Source organism: Bubalus kerabau, chromosome 23, assembly GCF_029407905.1.
Source record: "Bubalus kerabau isolate K-KA32 ecotype Philippines breed swamp buffalo chromosome 23, PCC_UOA_SB_1v2, whole genome shotgun sequence".
NCBI classification, from domain to species: domain Eukaryota; kingdom Metazoa; phylum Chordata; class Mammalia; order Artiodactyla; family Bovidae; genus Bubalus; species Bubalus kerabau.
The window spans coordinates 17,402,259-17,418,814 of record NC_073646.1 but is presented as its reverse complement, the minus strand read 5'-3'; the positions used below and the strand labels follow the sequence as shown (position 1 = coordinate 17,418,814).

The window sequence follows — 16,556 nt, the reverse complement described above, 5'->3', positions numbered from 1 at the left end:
ATTCTTTAGAGAGGGTGTGTCAAATTTGTCAAAAACCCTGGACAGTGTTCTGGGTCTAGGGGTATCTTTGCTTCAGAAATTTTCTGATAGGTTAATGGGTTGTGTGCTTCCATGACTGCATCTTAGGTCTCTGTCCATTTTTTTTTTTGAAGGATGCTTAGCTATTGTGCTTTTTATTCTGATAGTTAAGTTTTATATAAAAAAGTGTTAAGTGGCTCACAGGAGTAGGGAAAGTATAGAGTTCTTTGCACACAAAGAACTGTTGTAAGTTATAATTCAGCAGCCATAGAGTGAGCATTTACTATATAATTGGACCCTGATGGATGCTCTGGATAGAGAAATGATCATATCTTTTACTATAAAAGAATATTTAGCTGAGTCAGAATCAGCAGATGTTTGCTGAGTATGAAACTGTGTTCCAGAATCTTCTGGGCACTTTTCAATTCACCTAAGCATTTGGCCCAGTGAATTCACATGTTTAATCCCAAGAACACCTGTGAGGTCAGTGGCACTCTGTCTCCATCTAAGGATTTGTAAGGCTCAAAGGGGATTGTGACTTGCCCAAGACACACATTTGTAAGTTACAGAATTAGGAGGGAAGCTCAGATTATTTAACTTCTTCCCACCATGAAAACTGCACATCTTTGGGTAATTAATTTGGGTGATTAGAAACTTAAACAGTTCATGTAACTCAGATATGAATCATGCTGTTTCAAGTTTTAAATGGCTTTAAATTCTATCCTGCCCATTTTTACAGGTTGACTATGTCATTAAGGAAGCAACTAATCTAGATAACTTGGCTCAGCTGTATGAAGGTTGGACAGCCTGGGTATGAATGGCAAGACAGTAGATGAGTCTGGTTAAGCGAGGTCAGACATCCACCAGAATCAACTCAGCCTCAGGCATCCAAAGCCACACCACAGTCGGTGGTGATGCAACTGGGGGCTTACTCTGAGGAAACCTAGGAAATCTCGGTGCGCTAGGGAAGTGAATCCTGCAGGACAGCTGCACTCAGGGATACGCCCAACACCATGGCCTGCAACCCCAGGGTCAAGGGTGAAAGAAAGCAAGCAAGCTCACCGCCTGAACACGGAGATTGTCTTTCTGCCACAGAACAGCTGCAGACGTGTCAGGAGGTTAGCTGCAGAAAGAGATCGGGATGCCGCGGAGCACAGTGATTTGGAACTCCATTCCACCTGACCCCGTGTGTACAATCCAGGAAAAAAACCCAGCTCAGAAACAAGAGGAAACTGGGGCCGCGAAGAAATCACAGCCAAGGAAGATTTGATGCATTCAGATTCTTGCATAACACTTGTTGCTTAGCAACAGTACTGGTCGGGTTGACCAGTAAGTACAAAAAAAGGCTATGAGATATGAATTTCAGAAATGGACCGAAGAAGGAGAGCTATGTTACAGATACACTACATTGGAAGAACTTACTTCTGAAATGAAGGGAAAAAAACCCACCCCATCGTCGTCCTCCCCATCCCCCTCCATCTGCCCATTTCCCCCTTTACCTGATCTAGTAGATTAGCCATCTTTCGCATTCACTTTTATTTCAATCCTTATATTTCATATACTTCATCTCGATGCTGTTAACTTATATTTGGAGTGATATACAGAAAATTTTCCAAAACCACTGATAACACGGAAAATGCAAGGATTGTTTAAAGGTCTGATGATCACATACAAAATGTAATTCTGGTTATTTAAGTCATTTTTGTGATTCTATCATGTACAGTTTCCAGGATTGTCACTGTGCATTCAAAAGTAATGAATCTAACAGACATTTGATTTAATGTACACTCCCCTTTGCTTATAGTGTACATTTTTGGGAGGTCATTCAAATTTCCCTCTTCTGTGATTGCTGTAGTTTCTTCATAGAAAGTAGCTAATCCAATGTAATCTTTTACCTTTTTAAAAACCAGGATAGAGTACCTATTAAGAGTTTTACATTGTTGATGGCAGATTAACAATAAAGTGATGTTCTGGTGGAGGTAGAGTGAAATGTTTTTTTTAATTCAGTTTTCTCATTTGATACTTTTAATTTACAATTTACAAGGTGTAAATTAAAAGTGCTTTAGTTTACCTGGCCTTTTAGGACATATACATGAAACATCAGCAAAAAGTAAGAACCAACATCTTTTATTAAGTTCCATTATTAGTGTGTGAAGTACTTTAATTTTTGCACAGTTTTAATAGTTCAGTAGTGAATTCATGATCAAGGTTTCCTTAAATTTAGCATTGCATTTCAGTACTGACTGTGTAAGCTCAACTGTTGATCCAAAATAAAAATCCAGACTAGAATAGGATTCCTAAAATCACGTATCAACACAGAGTAGAAGAGGATCAAAATCTTGATCGAGTACATTTTCCCTGCAATTTAGAGATTAGGGCTGTGATCACTCTCTAGTTGCCAGTCTTCACAGACAAACGTGAAAGGAATTAAGGAAAAATTTCACATAGTTCTGGCCTTTGCTGTATTCTGATTGCCACATTAATCTGTAATCCTTAACTAACTCATGGGAGAATGCATTTCAGTATCAGTGCTCTTTTAATACTTTGACAGGTATTATAAGAAAGGTGATATTTTTGAGTACCCATGTGTCTAATGGCAAGTTAAGGAAACTAGTGCATCAAATTTTACTTTCTTCATTCATTTTGAACCTTATTTTCACAATCAAAACAACCTATCTGAATAATAATGCCATACTGTGTTTTGCACACTGCTTTATTTCCTAGAGGCTGTTGCACTCATCACTTGATTACCTCTACTGTTTCAAGATTAGTCTTTCAACAACATTCTTTGTCACAAGGAAAAACTTTTATTACAATGATAAAACCAGTTCACACTATTTTGTCCTTATAGACAGTAATCAGAAAATGCCTTTTTGTTGGTAAAGAAGAAAAATGAAATAGGTGAATTTTATTGCCTGTGAATTTCAGGCTTCAGAGGTACCTGGCACCTTATCCTAGCAAAAACAAAACAGCTTTACATAAAAAACATGTGCCTCTGCTAAATTATCCATCACTTTTATTTTAAAATGATCCCTCAGAGAATAGTGTGACATATACATGTTTGGTTGTAGGGCAGATATGAGTGATGACTTCAAAGCTTGCTCTTTGCTGCATTCTGGACAATAAGACCTCAGTCTGTACTCTTTGGCTGCTTTTGGGGAAGTCATTTGACAAGTAGCCTTGTCATTTTGAACTGTTTACAAGAGAACTCAACAGTTAAGAGATTTAATCAGGACTAAAAGGCTTTGGTCATTGAGAAGACAGGTCTGTATTTTGGTGATTATCTTTTAAAATGTGAAGTTCAGAGTACTATGGTTATGAAGTCATGCATTTTTGATAATACAGAAATACCTGTGGCAAACCAGGGGTCTGCTCCACCCTCCCTCCTCCTGTCCCCCATCCCCTCTCCCACCTTCCTCCTCCCTCTTCCTCCCCACCCGACTTCTGCACTCTCACACTCTCGTGCTCCCCCCACCCTTCTTAAGATTCAGGGGGTACAGAATAACTTAGAACTTCTACAATTTGAAGTACCCTTGGAAATGGAAGTTTATCATAAGTGTTTTGCTGTCTTTAATTTTCTAGAATTGCCTGAATTTTAGTTGATTTCTCTATAAAGCTGTGGAGGCTTAGTAGTCTATGGAGCTGTCTGTATTTCTCTTTTACTCTTGTTTCTTTGGTGTGTCTTGCAGTATCTCATTATTTCTGGTCATGAGTTCTTCACCTAGTTTGCTAGATGATTATTCTTCTGTGCCTGACACTTGTGAGTTTTTTGAGATATGTGACGTTTCTGTGTGAGAACTGATAATCAAGCTCTTGATCTGCTCCCCTAAATTGCTCTTTTAGAGCCCAAACCCTAGGTTCAGGGTTGAGGGTTTGTAATACAAAGAAAAACTTCCATCACTTCTGCCCTTAACACTTGCCTCTATTATCTGTCGTATGTAGTGTTCTTAATGTCCAGTGTTTGGTGTTATCTGCATTGTTTTTGTTTTTAATTGTGGTTGTTCTGATGTGTGAAATTTAAGGAAAGAGCCATTAAAAAATTCCAAGCAGGGCAATGCAAGTACAGCCAAATATTAGAGTTGATGTGCAATCTTAGGTCCTTTTAAATCTGTTGTGATATAGGCAGTACTTTGAATTGAAAAGTCTTCCTGGCCTATTTTCCTCTACATATTTGTAATTACTCTGGGGGCTTACTTGTTTTGGCAGTACTAAAATCAAAGGAGCTGGTTCTTCTTTTCTCCCAGTTCTTTTCATATTAAAGAAGGCACCTACAATTAGCTTATTAGCTTTTGTTCATATACATAAAAAAATCAATGAATGTTTTTCTGTTAGCACATTGAAGGTACCTTTGTTTTACATAAAACCAGATATATATGAAAACCAGAGCCCTTCCATTCTGTATCTTGAGCTTGTAAAATGCCGTAATTTAGAGCTAGGACTTCTCCCCTCTTAACTCTAGGAGGTAGACTATGTTAATAAAAGGATCGCTTAAAGAAGGCAGATTTTTTTCACTATTTGGGTTGTATTAGAAAGATTCCTCCTATGGGGAAAAACTAGCATTATAAATTTTCCAAACACTGAGGAAGGAAATCCACTGTATTATGAACCCAGAAGGGTTTGTTGCACTTTTCCTGCTTTTTTTAAGGCCTGGGTAACAATATCACCATCTCTTTTTTACAAAAGGGCAAATGAACTGCAATTGAGAGAAGCTTTATAGGTTCAGTGGTTGTACAACATGAACCATTTAGCCTCTTGCTTTCCATGGGAATTTGGGCTTACTAGGGAAAAATCGGTTTGTTGTGCTATTGTAAAAATGTCATAAAATTAGCTTGACTTTGGAAGATGATAAACTTAACTGAATGTTCTGAAATGCAGACTTGCAGAATGTATGTCTTTCAAAACAGGCTTTTTTTTTTTTTCCTTGACAGTCCAAGTTTCAGCTCCTGTTAAAGTTCTTTTATTTTCTGGTTTAAATTTTCCTTGTATTTCCACCTGTAATGTCAATGGCAACATCATACTTCACTTGTTAATTTACTTTACCCTTATTATATAAGAGCAAATTGAGTTGAACTGAATCTTCCTTGTTCTAGTAACACTGTATAAATAAAGTGGCTTCTCTGTACAAAAGGTTGTAATGCCTCCTGATGGATATAATTTTGTGATTGTATTTAAGATTAAAAGTTGAATAAATCACACCAGCTTCCTGAAAATGCTCATAATGCATCTTTTGGAAAACAAAAGTACATGGCCTACTTTGTGCATATTTGCATTAACATGGCAAAGATTGTATGAAATATCTGTTTTTCAGAAAATAAAGTCTTAAAAGACGTAGCATTTAAGCTCTGTATTTGTTGAAGTAGTTTCCAGAAAACTTAATTTTGGAGTATGGATAGCTTTTTTAAAGCATTAATACCTCCAAAAGTTTAAAAAGTTGATTCTAAAAAATTTATTTTACATGTTCTAATATTTTTGAATAGAAGTGGAAATTTTACTTCAGAGTTCTTAGTATTAAGGCACAATTTATTAAGCTTCATTTTGTATATCTTTAAAAACTTCTGTAGATTATTACTGACATATATTTCCTGGTGTGTGGTGTGTAAAAGCTCTGAAGGAAAACAATATCCAACTTGTTTGAATATCTGGAAATCAGATTGCATTTGTTGCTGTCAGATTCTGTAGGAGGATCTGTTCAGTCATCTGATATATTTCAAAAGTTCACATCCTGCCTTTGTAGTACCAAAAAAAAAAAAAAAAAAAAAACCACACAACCAACCCAAAACTCCAAAGGAAGCTACACCAAGGGCGGGCTGGGATTTTTAATAATTAGGGCAATTGGAAATTTAGTTAAGGACCTTATTTCAGTGCCTTAGGCTGTTGTAAATAAATCTGGGAACATGTTCCTTGAGTAACAAGGGACTGTGGAGAACTGTGCTATTTTAAATCAGTTTCTTTAGTTTTTTTCACCCACTTCAATTTCACTTGAAGTCTTTCTTCTGAAGTTGTACTTAGAACTTGGGTAAAAACCAGGCACATTCTGTAATAAAAACTGATTTCCCAAAGTACAAAGGGCAGGTTTTAAAGTCTAATAACCCCACACTTCTCCTTCGGAAGAGGATATTACTGTGCCTGTAGCAAGATTTTGCACGCAGCGCTCTATATATTCACTAATTATGTGGCTGCTGATTGATTGGGACCTTTTTTCTTTTGACTAGGTAGAGGAGAGCCTGCTCCTCACAGTTCATAACTTATATAAAGTCTCCCCAAATGGGGTATATCTTGGCTGCATTTTCCCTACATAAACTTCTTTCCCCAGCATTTCCCAAAGCGGCACTTGATTGAAAAGTCTTCCCTTACAAAGCCCCCCACTCTGCCCCGCCCCACAGGGTTTATACCTGATCAGATGCGTAATTTTTTTCAAAGTTCAATGGCAAATTTCATGCCTTTTTATGATACTCACAATGCTTCTGCCCCCCTAGTTTTCTTAGGGGCAGCATGTGGTCTGTAGCTGTGTTGGCTCACGTTTCTTTATGCCTTCCTTGAACTTTTAATGAACCTGGTAGTTATTTAAGGAACGTTTTTAAAATAAACTTGATGGCATAATATAGATGAATGCAAAAGGATAAAAGACTGGAAGTCGAAAGCTATGGCATGTTTTTCTGAAAGAGACATCTGACCAGGTCAACATTTGGCATTATTTTGTGTTAAGTAATGAAAACGGTAATGCATTTTGAAATCCTGGAGAGAAAATGTGTCTCACATTGATCATCTAGTTCTTAAATTGCAATGAATTCACTCAAGATGGTTTACATCTTTCCTTACATGAAAGGATCTGTCAAAACCAGCCCCTTTTTGAAGGGGAACCATGCGGTTTCAAGTGAGGTGTTCTATCAATAACTTCCCCAAAGAACCCATGAAAATAAACCAGTTTTATAAAGTGGTGCATTTTTCACAAGCTCTCAAACTATGCCCAGATGTCCACACCCTCTCTGCCGCCCGCCCGCCTCCTCCATGTAAGGCCTTATTCCTAATGAGTAGGGGAGGAAAAATTGCGGAAAACCTACAATTTATGCCCTTTTCCCTTGTCCACAAAGCTCATGAGATGGGCACGAGTCTCCAAGTCACATATCTAGGCTAAACTGCTCAGTAACCTGACGAGGGCTGCCAAAGCAGGGATTAGAAGAAATGCGGGTCCAACTCGGGGCACAGCCAGGCCCAGGGCCACCCGCTGGATCTGGTAGAAGATCCCAGCCCTCCCCCTTAAGGAGGTTACTGTCACATGCCCATCTCTGCCCTCCGCCTGATACTGCGTGGCATATTTACTTAAGGACTCAATTCCAGAGAATTGTGCTTAGCTGCTTTGAAGTCCACTGGAAGATCGTCCGAGAGCCACCTGGCGGCCCGCCTCGGGAATACTGAAGCCAGGCCTGGCCCCAGGCAGCGGCCGTTGAACCGCTTAGGCGAGGCCTGGGCGGGGCGTCGCCCACCTACTGGACGCTGATTGGCCACCCCCATGGCCCCGCCCCCGGGGCCCCGGCGAGGTCTCACTTTCCTTTGACCTCGGTTTCAAGTCATGCGCTGGGCAGCGGTTGGTCCGGCCTGCTCAAGCTTGATCTCGATTTGCCCAATGAGGAACGAGCTTCGCAGGGTTTGTCGGGAAAGGCCGCCGGCCTATATAAGCGGGCTCTGGGGCGTATCCTTGCGCTAGGGGTGCGGCGAGGGAGTCTGCGGAGGGTTTGATTTGGTGCCGTCCTGTGCTCGCTGATACGGCACGTCGAGAACTATGGCGGAAGGAGATAATCGCAGCACCAATCTGCTGGTGAGTCCCAGCGCCTAGTCGCCAGAGGACAGAGCGGAGCCTCCGGACTTCGGTGTGCTCCGTGGGACTGAGCTGCGGCCTTGTTCTTAGCACCCGCGGCAGGCCCGGCCCTCCTCTCCCTTCCCAGGTGTAGGCGATGACGCTTGCCCTTTTGGCTTCTTGGTTAGCCTCTGCTTGGTAGTGATTAGTCGTGGGGACTCCTAACACCCCCTTGGGGAAGGTGCGCGATGGAGCGAAGAGGGCGCTTGATCATTCACTGCGAATAGAGGTTGAGGAGGAAGCTGGAGAAGGGGGCTGTGACCAGTCTGGGTTGCAGTCAGTGGCAGAGGGCCGCGAGGGGCCTGTCGAGCGCTTTTGGGGCCCAGTCTCCAGCCGTATCTGTGTCTCTCCCTTCTTGATCTTAACCAGAATGTCCCTTCGCCCTTTACCCTAATGCTTGGGCAGGAGTGGAGGGTCAAAGGGCTCTTCCCGAGCGTTTCTGTTAGAGCCTGGCACGGCTTAAAACGGCAAGGAGGCTTCGAGCTCACGGCTGGAAAATGGAGGTGGGATCCAGCTGGAAGGACAATGGGAGGTTCCTGGCGTTTGTCTGGAACTTTTAAGTCTGGGAGGGGGTGTCACAGGACGATTTTAGAGTAAGCAGGGGTCGAAGGGAACTGCAGTGAGCTTGTATCAAAGGCAGACAGTTATAACCTCAGCCCGAATCTCACCTCAGGATCTAGGCAAAAAGCGAGAGAAATCGGTCCATCTTCTCCGTGGCCTTTTCCCAGGAAAAGACAAGCCACACACCATCACCACAGTGAATAGAGAAACAGAATAATTTAATTTTGGCGTTTGATTTTCCAAGAGCCCAGGTTCTAACGAATCGTTATTTTGTTGGGCAGTTTTGATTGTGATGATTTTCATTTTGTGTTGACTTTTAAATATGCATGACCTTTGCCCCTTTTCTATGGTTAGCCTAGTTAGCCCCAACACACAAACACCCCCCCATCCCCACCCACCCACCCAAGATCGAATAGCTATTGAAATAACTGGTCTTGGCCTCGAGCTGGTCTGCTTTTTGCACAGACACACGCACGCACACCCACCCAAGATCGAACAGCTATTGAAACAACTGATCTTGGCCTTGAGCTGCCGCTGCTAAGTCGCTTCAGTCGTGTCCGACTCTGTGCGACACCATAGACGGCAGCCCACCAGGCTCCCCAGTCCCTGGGATTCTCCGGGCAAGAACGCTGGAGTGGGTTGTCATTTCCTTCTCCAGTGCATGAAAGTGAAAAGTGAAAGTGAAGTCGCTGAATCGTGTCCAACTCTTCGCAGTGTGATTTAATTTAATGAGAACAAGACCTTTGGCCTTGGCTTTGCTGCATTCAGATCTGTAAACCTCTGTGTGTCTCAATTTCCTCATCTGTAGAATGAGAATAGTAAGGACACCTTCCTTTCAGCTTTCTGGGAGGTGTAAGTATATAAAATATTTATGTATATAAGTAAGTATATAAAATATATATACTTACACCTTAAAGTATAAGTATATAAAATATTTAACAGAGTTTCTGTCACATGGTACTCTTTTAAGGAAATATGGGTTTTTCTAGTTTTTTTTTTTTTTTTCTTTCTCGACTCTTCCAAAACTTAGCTTGCTGCTGAGTCACTTGAGTCATGCCCGACTCTGCGACCCCACGGACTGCAGCCTACCAGGCTCCCCCATCCCTGGGATTCTCCAGGCAAGAACACTGGAGTGGGTTGCCATTTCCTTCTCCAATGCATGAGAGTGAAAAGTGAAAGTGAAGTCGCTCAGTCACGTCGGACTCTTTGCAACCCCATGGACTGCAGCCTAGCAGGCTCTTCCGTCCATGGGAGTTTCCAGGCAAGAGTACTACTGGAGTGGGGTGCCATTGCCCTCTCCGAAACTTAGCTTACATGCAAGGAAAAAACCAACCAGACAACAACAAAATCAACTTAAAGGTTTTTTGCCACAGTAGCTCATCTGAGAAGTCTACTTGCAGCTGATTGTCAGATTTGCAGAGAAATTTGACATCTAACCAAAGCATCCTGATAAGTGTAAGGAGCGTTTTATTGAGATATATTGGGCTAATATTAATAAGTCATTTATAATTCGGTGAAAGCACAGTAGTTTTCCTTAGTTGTGCAAGTGATGCCACTATATAGATGATTCCAGTACACAAAGAGCTATTTTGGAAATTGAATGCTGTTCAGGGAGAGGCTTTCCTCATGTATTCAGGAGTAGGGGGTTAAATCAATGAAAAGATAAAAGAACAGATCGATTGTAACAACCTGAAATGAGCAAACTTCAGGTGATCTTATTTTATACTTGGGGCAGTGCCACTTAGCAGTGCCTAGTGAAGGGAAGTCGCTCAGTCGTGTCCAACTCTTTGCGACCCCATGGACGGAGTAGCCTGCACCAGGCTACTCCATCCATGGGATTTTCTAGGCAAGAGTACTGGAGTGGGTTGCCATTTCCTTCTCCAGGGAATCTTCCCGACCCAGGGATCGAACCCAGGTCTCCGGCATTGTAGACAGATGATTTACTGTCTGAGCCACCAGGGAAGCCTACAGCTAGCAGTGCATGGCTTTGGGAAAATAACCATTCTGAACTCACTTTAATTGTAAATGGGTCTGATTATCCCTATCTTAAGGAGTCTTATAAGGATTATGTTACATAACCCCAGTGCTTGGGCTTGGAAAGTGACCGTTACATGATAATTTTCCCCCCATTGATTTCTGACTTTGGTATCTCTAGGAGTCACAGAAATGTTGAGATTAGTAAAATGATTGCTTTAAATGTTGCTCATATGTAGGCTGCAGAGACTGCAAGTCTGGAAGAGCAGCTGCAAGGATGGGGAGAAGTGATGCTGATGGCAGATAAAGTCCTCCGATGGGAAAGAGCCTGGTTTCCACCTGCCATCATGGGTGTGGTTTCTTTGGTGTTTCTGTAAGTGAGCTATTAAATTACAATAGATTTATGCTTGTTGTTAATAATGGTTCAGGTTTCATTTATGGAAGTGCCTGAAGTCTTGTAATTTTAAAATCTGTAAAAAATGCCTTTCCTTAGAGCCGTCTGCCTGGTTTTCAGAATCCATAGTACTATGTAAACTCAGTAACCGGTGCAGTGAAATAAATCTGTGGTTCAAACTTAGAACTGTTTATACTCCTAGAAGGTGCTGAGGACCCCAAAGGGCTTTTGCCTCTTGATGTTTACATTAACCGTTATGGCTGGGATGTCATCATGTCACAAAACTTCCTGGAAAACCACTTGTGAGAAAATGGGAATAGGAAGGGCAGATAACATCTTTCAAGAACCAGAGGACTGACTGAGTAAACATCTTCAGCTAGCACTAATAAAGACCATATTTTTCTAACTTTTGTTACTTTTTTTTTTTTAAACAGGACTATCTACTATCTAGATCCATCTGTTCTATCTGGTGTTTCCTGTTTTGTTATGTTTTTGTGCTTGGCTGACTACCTTGTTCCCATTCTAGCACCTAGAATTTTTGGCTCCAATAAATGGTAGGTGGCATAATGATGTGGCATTCAAATTTCTGAGAACCTGATAACTGTGACTAGGGTGCTGTAATTACACCCAGAGAACTGCCTTAATTAACAGATAGCTAGGGATTAGACTTATTGTTTGATGTAAAGAATTTCTTAGCTGATTCACATATAAATCATGAATTTCCAGTACTTATATCTCCATAGTTCTTTTAGACTCTAGCATTTATTTTGACTCTTTTCTTTCTACACCTTTGTATTGAAGTGAGGCTTTTTTTGGTAATGATTTTTCAGCAATTGAACTCATAATGAGCTTTCCATAAAAGTAGTATGTCTGCTTTACATTTTTTACCATCGATATTTAAGATAATACTAATTTCATAAATAACATGAATAATTGAAAACAGTAAACATAGTTTTTTTTTTTTTTTTTCCTGTTCATTTGGCAACTGTTTATTGAATGTCTATTTTTATGTTAGGTGTACTCTTCTGGGTGCTGTGAAGTATTTTGATTTTTAAGATTGATCTTGTGTTTCAGGCTGAGACATTGAGGGAGTGCAGTATGGTTAGCAAAAGTGCTTAAGAATAGATTCAAGCTTATACAGAAGTGGGTTGTTTATTTCATTTATACCATTCTTTGTACGAGTTACTTATGGGTTCCCAAGATAAGGTTAAGTGGCTTCGGATCCTATTAAAGTAATTGCTTAACTTTCCTCTGGAATGTTGGATTTCTCACTTTTGATCCAAATAGTGAATAAAACTAGATAGAGGAATGGGATTGTTTTTCTCCTGGATGTTTTTCTCCCTTGGTTGTTTATTTTAATTTGATTAGTAGTCTACTTGTGCCTATAGTTTTTTGTTCTCCTGATAATAACAAATGATAAAAGTAATTCTGTAAAAATAATTTTAAATGTGGGAATTGCTTAAATTATGGGATAAGTAAGCATGTTTGTTTGTATAAACATGTTTCTATCATATCAGAACGGTTAGTGTTAGGAAATGCCCTCTGAATTGTTTTTCATGTGCAGTAATAAATTATGCTGCTGTTTGGGAGCCAAATTCTTTTTTTTTTTTAATGTTTAAACTTTATTTTTAATTTATTTGGCTGTGCCCACTCTTTGTTGTGGCATGTGGGATCTAGTTTGCTGACCAAGGATCAAACCTGGGCCCCCTGTATTTGGGAGCTCAGAGTCTTAACCACTGGACCACCGAGGAAGTCCCTGGGGGCAAGTTTGTGACTATGTAACAATTTATGTGTAACAATTTAACAGACTCAACCTCATACCCTGATTTTATTAGCCAGATAACATTCTAATCTGCTAATCCTTAAGTCCTGGAGAAAAAATTTCAGAAGTAAACACACCAAGTTTCTTGGTAGTTAGTACGTTATCACTGGTGCAGTTTTGTTTTTTGACCTTTATGAGGAAGGAAGAACACTGTAGCCTAGCCACAGTGCAGCCTTGACTGTGGGCAGCATATGAATGTCTGCTTACAAGAAGTTCCAGGGCTCCGCAGAAGGCCTTCCACTGTACCTGTCACTGCAGATTTACAAGGACAAGGACTAGCGGAGAGAAAGCAACACACCCCAGCATAGGTCTTGCTTTTTATATCAGCCATTATGTCTGTGTAGCAAAGACAGTACAAAGACAAAATTATTTAAAAAAAAAAAAAAAATCAGAACCTAAAATACATTATAAATGAAAACGGACTTTTTTGGAGTATCTTTTTGTATTTATTCTTACTGCTGTTTTGTTTGTGATTTGTGATTGGATCTGAACTGTTTGTGGCTGCCTTGGCATCAAATGTATGAAGTCCAGTTGAGGTGCTTTGAATGCCAGTAGTTACTGTTTGGTAGAAATGTCACATCCTCCTCAAAATAGTGGGACTCTGGTGGCCACAACTCAGGATTCACTGGGATCTGCCAAATGATATAGGAAGTTTGGGGGTTTTTTTTTGTTCCTGTCTTTTGTCTGCTTTTTGGCCATGCTGCACAGCTGTGGGATTTTAGTTCCCTGACCAGGGATTGCACCTGGGCCCTCAGAAGTTAGAGCTTGGAGTTCTAAACCACTGGACCAAAAAGGAATTCCCAAAAGAGTCTTAATGGTTCAAGAGCTCTTTTTTTTTTTTTTTTTTAAATAATGGTGCATTGTTTTCTTTAGATTTTCTTTGGAAAGTAGCTTTTGAAATTTGAGAGGATGGTATACTTCTGTTTAATATTTAGATTTGTCTATAGTAAAGAGGAAGATTCTTTTTCTAGGACCACCGAGCAACAGCAAAGATTCCATGAAATTTGCAGCAATCTAGTAAAAACTCGACGCAGAGCTGTGGGCTGGTGGAAACGCCTCTTTACACTAAAGGAAGAAAAGCCTAAAATGGTACTTTTTTGGTTTTGACTTATTTAAGTAGAGCAACATTTTAAGATTGATTTTACTTCATCATAGTCTAAAGCCTTTCTTTTTTACTCTAGTTGTAGTTGGATGTTTATCATTGTGTGTCGGTTTAACTCCTCTGAGTACATGCATAAATATTTATCTGTATCAGTTATACTGAAAGTTAGATTTACATTTTGCATTTAATTTTTCATTGTAGAATGAATTTTTTCTGGTTCTTTTTACTTACTGAAATAAATATAAAAGATACATCTCTTTTCTCTTAGTTTCACTTGAGGTTACTATGTGAAGTTATCAATTGCGAAAGTAGTGTAATTTATATTATAAACTACTTAATTTATATATAGAATTAGTTATTCTAGGGGAGAATATATCTAAATTCTGTAAAGTAGACCTAGGGAGTTTTCTGTAGGTTTTATATAATATATAGATGATAAATATTTTAAAAGAAAAATGAGAGTAAAAACTGAGTTATTTTCAAACCTTTGAAACAACCTCCTAATGTTTCAGTTCTTAGTCTGTTCCGAGGAGTTGATAAGTTCTTGTTATTTTCATTATTAGTACTTCATGACCATGATCATTTCTCTTGCTGCGGTTGCTTGGGTGGGACAGCAAGTCCACAACCTCCTTCTCACCTACCTGATAGGTAAGTCTCTGGGGAAGGACTTCAGGCATGTCCTAGCCAGTTTAACTGGAATTTGGTAAACAGTATGTTTCTGCTCACTGAGTTCGAGGCAGTGATTAAGGAACTGTGTGAACGTAGAAAGATGACTAAAAGCTGGGTCCTTGTTTAGAGTGAGTTTGTGGTCTTATCAGAAGTAAGACAAAGAACCGATAACCAAGGTAGAAAGTATTGTGCACAAGGTAAAAATAGGCAGTATGTGTTACCTGAGGTTGGGAGGTGTGAGAGCAGACGCTTCTAAGGATAATTGTCATCGGGAATAATGGGTATCATGTTGCTTCTTCTCATTAGAATGTGTCTTAGTCTGAGGAACTAGCTTCTGTAAAATGTTGTAGTCTTTAGAAAGTTAATTGTTGCCTCTGTAACTTTTTTTTTTTTCCTTTAAGTGACTTTCTTACTTTTGCTTCCTGGACTGAACCAACATGGGATCATTTCGAAGTACATTGGAATGGCCAAAAGAGAGATAAACAAGCTTCTCAAACAAAAAGAAAAGAAAAATGAATAAAGCATTTGCTTTATTCAGTGTGATTAATGGAGTATACATTGTCCTTGGGAACAGTGTCTGTTATGCTGTTTGGATACTAAAATGTTACAGAAGTAGCTCTCTGCTGTCCCTCACTCTGCCCTTAGTACAAATTCTGACTTGCTAAGCAAGGCTTTATGCCCAGTGTCTTCATGGGTGTGTTCTTAGCAGCTGGCCTTATATGGACAACTCTTTCTTCAGTTCCTCATCTTGGTTTTTGTCACCCAGGGTTAACTGAACTCTTACTTTTAAAATAACATAGTGGTGAACTTCACCCTTTAGTACAGTTAACAGTGACTCGGGATAACTGTTCAAGTTGATCTTTTTTTTAGCTGGATACAGGATCGTGGTCTGTGACTTCAGGAAGCTTATTCTATCATCTGCTTCCATTGTCTGCTTAAAAAACTGGCTTCATGAGTATAGACCAAGTTTACCACTTCTGATGAAGAGACCAATTAAGATTCATTCCTCATTCTGTTTCGATAGTGTGGGAGCAGAAGCCTCATGGAATAAGATGAAGCTAATTCCATGCCTTAGCGTGTGTTTTCTCCCTTGTGCAGAATTTAGCAGTTTGTAGGAAACTCAATGTTTCCTTCCTCCCAAATGGGGAATCTGGCAGGAACTTTTAGAACTCTTGTTCCCTTGCACTTAAACTTGAAGTTAGTACGTCCTTAAAGGCTTTTTAGTAGCAGGCTTACACAAGTTGGTAGTTAGGACTTTTAAATTTCAGATTTTCAGTTAATTGGAACTAAAGTCCATAATAGGTTAAGAGTCATGTCCATGATCTTCACTCCAAGACCAGCCAATAAGGACAAAAGTCTTCCTGTGTTGAGTCAAGATTCATTTCAGTAGAAAATACCCTTATCCTACCAATTTTTCAAGACCAGAATAAGCCTTTAAAGATAAGTCTCAAGAGTCTCCTTTTTTGGTAACACTGGCTGCTTTTGGTCCCCATAGATGGAGTAGTTGAAATCTGTAGGAATGGACCTCTGAGGGCTGGAAATGTGATATACTTGGGAACAATTCTTAAACTGATTAACTAGCTGTAATATAGTTTTGTGAATTTATTGCACTGATGCTGTGAAACCTGGACCTTGTGGTATATCAGCCCCTAAATTAGTGTTATTTTCTCCCCTTCAGTATTGCTGTAAACAGTGGCACCATGTAGCATGTTTGACTTTTTAAATGTTTCGTATACAACCTACAAACTACCATAATTTACGTGTGTTTCCTCATTGTATATAAGCTCGTCTTCCTATCCAGATTTTTTGTGTGAATGTGTATTCTACCAATTAACTACTTTTGCAGTTTTAATTCTGTATTATTTCTTCTACTTTGTTAAAAGGGGAATAAATAAAAAAGCTGGAATCCCTCCTTGTGTCCTTTCTTTATAGCTTAACCAATGCAGTGTTTCCATGATTGGATTTACATACCCAGTTAATGAACTACCCTGGGTGATAATTCTACTGCTGTAGGGGGCTCTTTGGATTTCCCAGGAGGCGCAGTGGTAAAGAACCTGCAAATGCAGGAGATGCTGGAGAAGCCATCCCTGTGTTGGGAAGGTCCCTTAAGAACAGAATGAACTAAAAGGTTTAAATTCTTTCATTAAACATCGAGGCACCA

General features: G+C 39.8%; 2 protein-coding genes across 8 annotated transcripts in view; both read left to right on the top strand.

Moving 5' to 3' along the window:
* Positions 1-5,352, top strand: part of SMG1 (SMG1 nonsense mediated mRNA decay associated PI3K related kinase) — a 100,548-nt gene extending 95,196 nt beyond the window's left edge. For all 6 annotated transcript variants that reach the window (XM_055561348.1, XM_055561347.1, XM_055561349.1 and 3 more), the window contains one exon: positions 758-5,352. In XM_055561348.1, the coding sequence (XP_055417323.1) occupies positions 758-835 (78 nt within the window). In that variant the 3' untranslated portion in view covers positions 836-5,352. The remainder of the gene's footprint in view (positions 1-757) is intronic.
* Positions 5,353-7,677: 2,325 nt separating this feature from the next.
* ARL6IP1 (ADP ribosylation factor like GTPase 6 interacting protein 1) lies at positions 7,678-16,305 on the top strand. 2 transcript variants are annotated; one of them, XM_055561352.1, is made up of 6 exons: positions 7,678-7,834; positions 10,648-10,781; positions 11,237-11,356; positions 13,596-13,713; positions 14,290-14,374; positions 14,797-16,305. In XM_055561352.1, exons 1-6 carry the CDS (start codon positions 7,799-7,801, stop codon positions 14,913-14,915), a joined length of 612 nt encoding a protein of 203 aa, XP_055417327.1. In that variant the 5' UTR covers positions 7,678-7,798; the 3' UTR covers positions 14,916-16,305. The 2 variants fall into 2 exon arrangements, with proteins under 2 accessions (XP_055417327.1, XP_055417328.1); XM_055561353.1 differs by lacking the exon at positions 11,237-11,356.
* Positions 16,306-16,556: the final 251 nt, after the last annotated feature.

Excerpts from the sequence above, each read along its gene's own strand:
- ARL6IP1 (XM_055561352.1), top strand. The coding sequence starts at position 7,799 with ATGGCGGAAGGAGATAATCGCAGCACCAATCTGCTG. Across the intron at positions 10,782-11,236 it reads GTGGTTTCTTTGGTGTTTCT|GACTATCTACTATCTAGATC; the intron begins GTAAGTGAGCTA and ends TTTTTTAAACAG. Across the intron at positions 13,714-14,289 it reads AGGAAGAAAAGCCTAAAATG|TACTTCATGACCATGATCAT; the intron begins GTACTTTTTTGG and ends TTTCATTATTAG.